This window comes from Notamacropus eugenii, chromosome 2, assembly GCF_028372415.1.
Source record: "Notamacropus eugenii isolate mMacEug1 chromosome 2, mMacEug1.pri_v2, whole genome shotgun sequence".
NCBI classification, from domain to species: domain Eukaryota; kingdom Metazoa; phylum Chordata; class Mammalia; order Diprotodontia; family Macropodidae; genus Notamacropus; species Notamacropus eugenii.
Window position 1 is genome coordinate 233,440,893 of NC_092873.1, and position 11,081 is coordinate 233,451,973.

Genomic DNA, 11,081 nt, shown 5'->3' on the forward strand with positions numbered 1-11,081 from the left:
ATGGGTTGGAGATTGTCGGAGTCTGTGAATTCTTTTGAGACTGCCGCACAACACACCTTGAAACATTGTAACAGTTTCATAACATGTCCCTAACTTTGCAAAGCTTTGCAAAGTTTTTGTACATAATCAATTTTACCTACAAAACTTTAAGAAGCATAATTATATTTACCTAGAAAAGATAGGAAAGAGACAGGATTGTTATATCACCAATTTTGGGTGCCATTTCACTTGTCTGCAGGTCAAAAAATACATGGTTTACTTTAAACAAATTGCTATCTCAAAATGTCATTTGACTGCTCCTCTTCAAATATAACGTTGACAATTACCTTTACTGACTCTTCCTGCGCAGAGAACTGTTCCGAGAAACCACTGCTGAGATTGGTAAAACTGAGTAACACTTCTAGGTGCGCCATGGAGAGTAAGACTTTGTTAATTTCGAGATAATCTCTAGGGAGGGGAGTTGATCTATTTCCACACAGATGTGGATGATCAACTGTAACACTCTGCTCAATGGGGGTCACCTGTAGAAAAAAAAGGAATATGGTTAATACATACTCATCTAAAGGGAACACACTGCAAATTATAGTAAGCTGAAATCAAACGACAAAAGCACTTCTAAGTTACTACTCTATGGTAGACATTGTGGAAATGTACAAAATTTAAAATAAAATAAAACAAACCATGTTCTCAAGAAGCTTACATTATATCAAACCAAAGTGCTACCGTTCCCAAAGACATTAAGAATTTTTAAAACAATATATTTACCAAAAGCAAAATGTTAGAGAAATAGTTCTATTGGTAAAGCAAACCTGCACATATAAATACTCTAATACAGTATTTAAAAATCTGCACTCCTGCAAACTTCTAGCAATCTCATTTCAGTATTGACTTGAAATACACTATAAAACAGAATCTAAACATTATTATAATGACCAATCAACAAAGTACATTTGGAGAGGAAATTTTCTTCCTTATTTCTCATTTATATCAGAAGCTATAACATTTTTCAAATCCTCCACTAATACTACACAAAATTATAAAGGGCTTTTGTATGTTTTAACCTGAATTCTTAAATATACTTCCTTAGGAACTACTATAAGAGGGAAATAGAGAATGGTAAAAATTATATTTTGAAGTTTTCTAGTTACAGTTCTACCCTCAAACAACCTCTCCTCCTTTGATGTCAGCATCACACAAATATAATCAGGATGAAGAAACTATTCGGTTGGTGTTTCTTCTAAAAAATATGCTTTTCAGTTAATGGAAAGTTCACCTGTGCAGGAACAGAGCTCAAATTTCACATAAAAGCAGCAAGGCACCAAAAAAAAAAAAAAAAAGCAAAACAGAAAAGGACTTAAGTATAGAAAGTTACTACAGTGACAGGGAAGATCAAAGCACAAACTAGGAGGAAGACAATAGTGTAAAAATGACTCCTTGTAAAACTCAAAGAAGAATGTAATTTGGTCTTAGGTCCAAAAAGAACTCTTAGAAGAGTTAAAAAGGGATTTTAAAAAACAAATTAGAGAAACAGAAAAAAAATTTTATTCTCCTTTCTCTTTCCTTTTTTCCTTTTCCTTTCCCTTTCCCCTTTATTCTTTTCTTTTCCTTTCCCTTTCCTTTTTTTCTCTCCTCCATCCTTTCATCCTCATTTCTGTCTCTTTTCTGTTTGTTCTTTGTTCTTTGCTTTCCTTGCCTTCCCCTCCCTTCCTTCTTCTTCCCTTCCTTTCCTCTCCCTCTGTCCTTAGAGGTTATTATACCGTTACCTTGCAGTAAGATACTCAGAACAAAAGAAAGGAAGCTGGTATCACAGAAACCTGGAAGTGTTTAACAGATTAGATTTTTTACACTCACAACATTCCATTCTTGATGATGTAACACTGAGCCCCACCCAAGCCCCCACCCCCAGCTAGTCCTCACTTTTGTCCAGAGGACCACTCAGAATGAATGTTCAAAAAAACAACTCTCTGTTTTGGCTAGAAACCCTGAGGTTCCACCCCCTCCTATTTGATTTTTTGACAATATAACAAGAGACCTTTCTTTACTTCAGAATAGAGGGGTAAAGTGTAAGAAGACATGAACACTAGGAAGGCAGGGTGTGAAGGGCTTTGAATACCAAACAGTATTTGATATTTTATACACTCTACCACACTTGACATTGATCACTTCTATTATGACCTACTGTTTGGATTTTTATCACCCTGTTAGCCGAAATTCCTGTCCTGAGCTACACAAAAGGAAAGATACTATTTCTTTCCCCATTTTTCAGATCTCTTTGGAATAGAGACCCAGTAAGGTATACTGCTGGATCAAAGGGTATGCACATTTTTGTGGCCCTTTGAACATAGTCCTAAACTGTTCTCCAGAATGGTTGGATCAGCTCACAGCTCCACCAACAATGAATTAGTGTGCCCACTGTCCCACATCATCTCCTAGGATAAGTTCATCAAATCACAACTCACCCCCATGTTCCTAATACCTCTAATTAGAGGGTTCAAAGGTGAAGTACCAAAACTCCTACCCATACTCCCAGGGCTCCTGCTCCACCATCCCTCTTTCTGGCCTCCATTTTGTATATTGTCCTGATGTGACAGTCCTCTTCCAGAAAGAAGGACAAACAACAACCTCTCAGTAGTACAAACTGCCCCCCTCCTCCTTTCCCTTTTCCTTTCCTTCCCCTCTTCTTCCCATTTATCCTTGCCTTTTCCTTTGCTTCCCCTTGCCCTTTCTTCTCCTCCTTTCCTTCTCCTTTCCCTTTTTCTTTTTTCCTTTTCTTTCCCTTCCCCTCCCTTTTTCTTGCCTTACTTTCCTCTCCCTCTGGCTATACAGGGTATTATACCCTTACCTTCCAGTAAGATACCAAAACAAGGGCAATGAGGAGAAGGGAAGCTGGTATCCCAGTAATCTGGAAAGTGTTGAACAGATTAGATTTTCTACACTTATATCACTCTATCCTTGATGATGTAACAATTGGGCCCCACCCAAGCCTCCACCAAGTCCTCCCTTGGATTCAAAAGACCACTTGGAATGAATGCAAAAAACGGCATTTGTTTTGACCAGAAACCCTGAAGTTCTGTCCCTCCTAGACTGTTTTTTTGACAGTATAAAAAGAGACCTTTCTTTACTTCAAAACAGAGGAATAAAGTGTAAGCAGACATGAAAACTAGGAAGGCAGGCTCTGAAGGGCTTTGAATACCAAACAATATTTGATATTTTATAGACTCTACTACACTGTACATTGATCACTTCTATTGTCACCTACTGTATAAATCTTTATCACCCTCTTAGCCAAGTTCTTGTCCTGAGGTATGTAAAAGGAAAGATACTATTTCTTTCCCCTTTTTGAAGATCTCTTTGGGATAGAGACCTAGTGGGTATATTTCTGGGTCAAACGGTATGCACGTTTCTGTGGCCCTTTGAACATAGTACCAAATTGTTCCCCAGAATGGTTGGATCAGCTCACAGCTCCACCAACAATGAATTAGTGTGCCCACTGTCCCACATCATCTCCTAGGATAAGTCCATCAAATCACAACTCACCCCCATGTTCCTAATTCCTCTAATTAGAGGGTTCAAAGGTGAAGTACCAAAACTCCTACCCATACTCCCAGGGCTCCTGCTCCACCATCCCTCTTTCTGGCCTCCATTTTGTATATTGTCCTGATGTGACAGTCCTCTTCCAGAAAGAAGGACAAACAACAACCTCTCAGTAGTACAAACTGCCCCCCTCCTCCTTTCCCTTTTCCTTTCCTTCCCCTCTTCTTCCCATTTATCCTTGCCTTTTCCTTTGCTTCCCCTTGCCCTTTCTTCTCCTCCTTTCCTTCTCCTTTCCCTTTTTCTTTTTTCCTTTTCTTTCCTTTCCCCTCCCTTTTTCTTGCCTTCCTTTCCTCTCCCTCTGTCTATACCGGGTATTTTACCCTTACCTTCCAGTAAGATACCAAAACAAGGGCAATGAGGAGAAGGGAAGCTGGTATCCCAGTAACCTGGAAAGTGTTGAACAGATTAGATTTTCTACACTTATATCACTCTATCCTTGATGATGTAACAATTGGGCCCCACCCAAGCCTCCACCAAGTCCTCCCTTGGATTCAAAAGGCCACTTGGAATGAATGTAAAAAACGGCATGTGTTTTGACCAGAAACCCTGAAGTTCTGTCCCTCCTAGATTGTTTTTTTGACAGTATGAAAAGAGACCTTTCTTTACTTCAAAACAGAGGAGTAAAGTGTAAGCAGACATGAAAACTAGGAAGGCAGGCTCTGAAGGGCTTTGAATACCAAACAATATTTGATATTTTATACACTCTACTACACTGTACATTGATCACTTCTATTGTCACCTATTGTATAGATCTTTATCACCCTCTTAGCCAAGTTCCTGACCTGAGGTATGTAAAAGGAAAGATACTATTTCTTTCCCCATTTTGAAGATCTCTTTGAGATAGAGACCTAGTGGGTATATTTCTGGGTCAAAGGGTATGAACTTTTCTGTGGCCCTTTGAACATAGTACCAAATTGTTCTCCAGAATGGTTGGATCAGCTCACAGCTCCACCAATAATTAATTAGTGTGTCAACTCTGCCATATCCTCTCCTAGGATAAATCCATCAAATCAAAACTCACCACCATGTTCCTAATTCCTCTAATTAGAGCGTTCAAAGGTGGAGCACCAAAACTCCTACCCATACTCCCAGGGCTCCTGCTCCACCATCCCTCTTCTTGCCTCCATTTTATATATTGTCCTGATGTGACAGTCCTCTTCCAGAAAAAAGGACAAACAACAACCTGTCAGTAGTACAAACTGCCCTCCTCCTCCTTTCCCTTTTCCTTTCCTTCCCTTCTCATTCCCATTTTTCCTTGCCTTTTCCTTTGCTTCCCCCTCCCCTTTCTTCTCTTCCATTCCTTCTCCTTTCTCTTTTTCTTTTTTCCTTTTCCTTCCCTTCCCCTCCCTTGTTCTTGCCTTCCTTTCCTCTCCCTCTTTCTACAGAGGGTATTATACCCTTACCTTCCAGTAAGATACCAAAACAAGGGCAATGAGGAGAAGGGAAGCTGGCATCCCAGTAACCTGGAAAGTGTTTAACAGATTAGATTTTCTACACTTATATCACTCTGTCCTTCATGATGCAAGAATTGTTCCCCACACCCACAAAGTCTTCCCTGGGGTCAGAAAGACCACTCAAAATGAATGTAAAAAACTGCATCTGTTTTGGCCAGAAACCCTGAGGTTCCTCCCCCTCCCAGATTGATTTTTCTGACAATATATAAAGAGACCTTTCTTTACTTCAAAAGAGAGGAGCAAAGTGTAAGAAGACATGAAAACTTGGAAGGCTGGTTGTAAAGATCTTTAAATACCAAACAGTATGTTATACACTCCACTACACTGTACATTCATCACTTCTCCTACTGCAACCTTTTGTATAGGTCTTTATCACTCTGTTACCCCAAGCTCCTCTCCAGAGCTATGTAAAAGATATAAAAGAGAGTAAAAGATGGTAAAAAGATGTAAAAGATTCCTTTTCCCTTTTTTAAGATCTCTTTGGGATACAGACCCAGCAGGGGTATTGCTGGGTCAAACAAAGGATATGCATATTTTATGGCCCTTTAAACACAATATCAAATTGTTCTCCAGAGTGGTTGGATCAGCTCACAGGTCCACCAACAATGAATTAGTGTTTCCACTGTCCCACATCATCTCCTAGGATAAGTCCTTCAAATCACAACTCACCACCCTGTTCCTAATTCCTCTAATTAGAGGGTTCAAAGGTGGAGCACCAAAACTCCTACCCATACTCCCAGGGCTCCTTGCTCCATCATCCCTCTTCTTGCCTCCATTTTGTATATTGTCCTGATGTGGCAGTCCTCCTCCAGAAAGAAGGACAAACAACAACCTGTAAGTAGTAGAAACTGCCCCACCTCCTCCTTTCCCTTTTCCTTTCCTTCCCCTCTCCTTCCCATTTGTCCTTGCCTTTTCCTTTCCTCCCCCTTCCCCTTTCTTCTCTTCCTTTCCTTCTCCTTTCTCATTTTCTTTTTTCCTTTTCCTTCCTTTCCCCTCCCTTTTTCTTGCCTTCCTTTCCTCTCCCTCTGTCTATACAGGGTATTATACCCTTATCTTCCAGTAAGATACCAAAACAAGTGCAATGAGGAGAAAGGAAGCTGGCATCCCAGCAACCTCGAAAGTGTTTAAGAGATTAGATTTCCTATACTTATATCACTCTGTCCTTGATGATGCAAGAATTGGGCCCTACACCCACGAAGTCCTCCCTTGGGTCCAAAAGACCACTCAGAATGAATGTAAAAAACTGCATCTGTTTTGGCCAGAAACCCTGAGGCTACTCCCCCTCCTAGATTGATTTTTTGACAATATGAACAGAGACCTTTCTTTACTTCAAAAGAGAGGAGTAAAGTATAGGAAAACATGAAAACTGGGAAGGCAGGCTGCAAAGGGCTTTGAATACCAAACAATATTTGATATTTTATACACTCTACTACACTGTACATTGATCACTTCTATTGTCACCTACTGTATAGATCTTTATCACCCTCTTAGCCAAGTTCAAGTCCTGAGGTATGTAAAAGGAAAGACACTATTTCTTTCCCCATTTTGAAGATCTCTTTGGGATAGAGACCTAGTGGGTATATTTCTGGGTCAAAGGGTATGCACATTTCTGTGGCCCTTTGAACATAGTACCAAATTGTTCTCCAGAATGGTTGGATCAGCTCACAGCTCCACCAACAATGAATTAATGTGTCAACTCTGCCATATCCTCTCCTAGGATAAATCCATCAAATCAAAAGTCACCACCATGTTCTTAATTCCTCTAATTAGAGGGTTCAAAGGTGGAGTACCAAAACTCCTACCCATACTCCCAGGGCTCCTTGCTCCATCATCCCTCTTCTTGCCTCCATTTTATATATTGTCCTGATGTGACAGTCCTCTTCCAGAAAGAAGGACAAACAACAACCTGTCATTAGTACACACTGCCTCACCTCCTCCTTTCCCTTTTCCTTTCCTTCCCCTGTCCTTCCCATTTGTCCTTGACTTTTCCTTTCCTTCCCCTTCCCCTTTCTTCTCTTCCTTTCCTTCTCCTTTCCCTTTTTCTTTTTTCCTTTTTCTTCCGTTCCCCTCCCTTTTTCTTGCCTTCCTTTCCTCTCCCTCTTTCTACGGAGGGTTTTATATCCTTACCTTCCAGTAAGATACCAAAACAAGGACAATGAGGAGAAGGGAAACTGGCATCCCAGTAACCTGGAAAGTGTTGAACAGATTAGATTTTCTCCACTTATATCACTCTGTCCTTGATGATGCAATAATTGGGCCCCACCCAAGCCTCCATCACCACCAACTTGTGTCCAGAGGACCACTCAGAATGAATGTAAGAAACAACTGTATCTGTTTTGGCCAGAAACCCTGAAGTTCTGTCCCTCCTAGATTGTTTTTTTGATAGTATAAAAAGAGACCTTTCTTTACTTCAAAACAGAGGAGTAAAGTGTAAGAAGACATGAAAACTAGGAAGGCAGGCTCTGAAGGGCTTTGAATACCAAACAATATTTGATATTTTATACACTCTACTACACTGTACATTGATCACTTCTCTTGTCACCTGTTGTATAGATCTTTATCACCCTCTTCGCCAAGTTCCTGACCTGAGGTATGTAAATGGAAAGATACTATTTCTTTCCCCAATTTGAAGATGTCATTGGGATGGAGACCTAGTGGGTATATTTCTGGGTCAAAGGGTATGCACTTTTCTGTGGCCCTTTGAACATAGTACCAAATTGTTCTCCAGAATGGTTGGATCAGCTCACAGCTCCACCAACAATGAATTAGTGTGCCAGCTCTCCCATATCATCTCTAACATTTATCATTTTGCTCTTTTACCACATTAGCCAATCTGATAAGTGTGATGTGGTACCTCAGAGCTCTTTTAATCTACATCTCTAAGAAATAGTGATTTAGAGCATTTTTTCATATGACTATAGATAGCTCTAATTTCTTCCTCTGAAAACTGCAGGTTTATATTCTTTGACCATTTATTAATTGAGGAAACAACCCCCTCATTTTTCTAAAACAAACATAATGGAACCTCTGTGCTAAATGACTGACTATACCATTCCTTCACCTTTAATAATTCTATCAATAAATAACCTTGAATACTATGTTGCATTACTGAATGACATAGGAAGAGATAGTAAAAGCCAACAATAAAACAGAGATACAGATGTTAATAATAGCATCTGGTGCTTTCAAGTTGACAAAGCACTGAATAGATATTATTTCATTTGATCCCCGTAATTCTATCATGTAGATGTTACCATTACACTCCTTCTACAAATGATGTAACTGAGACTTAATCCAACTGTATAGCCTCAGTCATTCCTGCAAAGGACTTTGCTCCCATAATCTTGAACTTCTGTCCCTTCCAGCTGCACCTTGAATCTGATGCCTTGTCTGCTTCAAACTCTAAAGAACAAGATGGAGTGCCCAGGAGAAGTCCATCACATCTAAACTCACCACCATGTTCCTAATTCCTCTAATTGGCGAGTTCAGAGGTGGAGCAACAAAGCTTCAAAATTCCTTCCTTTAGAGAGGGCAGAAATTGGTCTTTCCTATCACTCCACCTTACATCTGATGCCCTGCCTGGTTCCAGTTCCAAGGAATGCCCTCTACCTATACTCCCTGATGTCCTGCTCCACCCCCCTTTCCTGCCTCCTTTTGTGTATTGTACCCCTCTTTAAATGGGGGCCACCTCCAGTCATTCCAATCTCTATCTTGTCCAGAAATTCTGGCCTCTTCCCCTCTCAGATTGTTGGGGTTGTTATGCGTTAATTAGATAAAAGGGGACACTCCTTGGCTCATTTCTCAACTCATCTTAGTCACTCAATGGGCCTTGCCTCAGTCAAGCTGAGACCTAGTAAAGACCTTAGTTTCAAAAAGCTAAGGTCTCCCACTGCATCCAAAGCCATCTCTAGTCATCCTGACTGTCTATCTCTTATCTATGTAGTCATACTAAATGTCTTGACACAGGGCCCAGATGGCTCCTAAGGAGAAAGTAAGGCTGATGACTTTTCACAGCCCTCCCTCACTGAAATCCAATTCACTGGCAACTCATAGCATCATCTTCCTGATGTGACAGTCCTCTTCCAGAAGGAAGGACAAACAACATTCTGTGAGTAATACAAACTGCCCCAGTGGAGACACAACTGGCCACTTCCAATCTGGGGGTGCAGCTTCTTCCTTCTTCTTTCCTTGTCATCTGTCCCCTTTCCGTTCCCCTTTTTTCTTTCATTTCCATTCCAAAATTCCTTTCCTCTTTTCACTTTTTACTTTCATTCATCCCCTTCCTTTCCTTTCCTCTCATTTTCCTTTCCCCTTTCCTTCTCCTCCTTCCTGTTCCCTTTCTCTCCCTCTGTCCCTTACCTTTGGGTACAATGCACAAAGCAAAGGAAATTGGGAGAACGGAAACTGGTATCCTTGACAGCTGAAAGGTCTTCACAGGCTAGATCTGTTTTTGAAGACCAGGCTTTATACCCACTGTCATTTCCTAGCGCTTCTCTTTCCTGGGGATTGGTTGAACCTTGACAACAACTTAGGGTGAATGTGAATAGCAAATCAAGTACTATCCCCCATGAAGCAATTTCTGGTAATGAAAATACTCTCTGCTTCCTCAAGTTGTCTGAGATCACATCAGAGGTTTCCTTTTTCTGCATCCAAGCGCTGTAAGTAGGAGACACGTGTTCCAGTGATTATGCCTTGACATTGTTATGTCTCGTCCTCAGAAGTAGTAACTGTAAGCGTATCTCTTCTCTCCTGTTTTCCTCCATCGGGTGCTGTAACATCTCTTCTCCTCTCTGCAGAACTTCCTCAATCTGGGCCTTCTCCTCATCCAACTGAGAATGGAAAGAGAAAAACAAGTCAATATTTCACTTGGATATCTCTCGAGCAATGTATATTTCTTTACTAGAAAGAACATATCCATCATGATGAATTTCTGTAAACGAATATCCCATTAAAAATTTAAAATAAGTACATTAAAATTATAGCATTTACATTTAATAGATTTGGACATGTATAGTCTGTCAGATTGCTTGCTGTCTTCGGGAGAAGGGAAAAATTGGAATTAAAAATCATAAAAAAATGAATGTTGCAAACTGCCTTTACATATAATTGGAAAAAATAAAATACTATTAGGTGGAAAAAAATTCTAACAATTATATTGTTTCCAAAAATGTTTTGAATCCTCTTGGATCTTTTAAAAAAGCTCCTGCAATTTCAACAGGGACTCTCCAACGAGTAAACTACCTCTACCAATGTAGGTTATCACCTACTTTCCAAAAGCTATGTGAAACAAGGAAAGTAACTTGCCTAGGATAAAAGATCTAAGTATATGTTAGAGGCAGGACTAGAACCTAGGTCTTCCTAGTTTAGCTGCATCAGCAGTATATCACACTGTCTCTCTAAATTATATGTTAAAATAGCTTACAATTTAAACCATGCTGATCCTTAGTTAATTCTCCTTGAAATTTTAACTCTCTTAGAAGCATTATATAAATCATTTGGCAATTGCTACATTGAAACCCAACGTCAAAAACTCTCACCTTAAAATTCTCCACCACAAATGACATGGTATGGGGGGAAGGGGAGAACACGCACAAGGTTATTGGGGTTAAGTGATTTGCTCAGGGTCACAAAGCTAGCAAGTGTCAAGTGTGTGAGGACAGATTTGAACTCAGATACTCTTGACTCCAGGGCCAGTGCTCTATTCACGTGCTCCACAGCATGATATTTAAGGCATTTATTCACAGAAAAATGAAGTGGATTATACCTTTTCATCTTCATCACTGGGCTTTTCTACAGCCTTCACCAAAGTTTTTAAATCATGCTCTAGTTTGTCTAGGTCCACTGAATGCATACCAGGCTCAACAGGTATTGATTTCACAGAAATTGTCTTTGAGAAAAGCTCTTGGTCGATCAACATCTACAGAAGAGAGCAAAAAAGAAAGCATAGCTAAGGACAGGTGAACCAAAAACAGAACATGACTCCAAGTAAGTCCAATGACTACAGTAGAGGAAAGAAGCAAATGAGGTAAAACC

At 40.1% G+C, this 11,081-nt stretch overlaps 1 protein-coding gene and 1 long non-coding RNA gene across 4 annotated transcripts in view; one reads left to right on the top strand and one right to left on the bottom strand.

The window, feature by feature from the left end:
* LOC140526910 (utrophin-like) overlaps positions 1–997 on the bottom strand; it is a 69,978-nt gene extending 68,981 nt beyond the window's left edge. The window contains exon 1 of one of the 3 annotated variants that reach the window (XM_072643548.1): positions 327–997. In XM_072643548.1, coding sequence (XP_072499649.1) covers positions 327–413 — 87 coding nt within the window. In that variant the 5' untranslated portion in view covers positions 414–997. The remainder of the gene's footprint in view (positions 1–326) is intronic. The other 2 variants (XM_072643549.1, XM_072643550.1) reach the window with 2 other exon arrangements.
* A 6,307-nt stretch (positions 998–7,304) lies between these two features.
* LOC140526917 (uncharacterized) lies at positions 7,305–10,043 on the top strand. The gene is made up of 4 exons (XR_011974594.1): positions 7,305–7,638; positions 8,414–8,539; positions 9,015–9,156; positions 9,845–10,043. It is a non-coding gene; the product is annotated as an uncharacterized lncRNA (long non-coding RNA).
* The last annotated feature ends 1,038 nt before the right edge of the window (positions 10,044–11,081 follow it).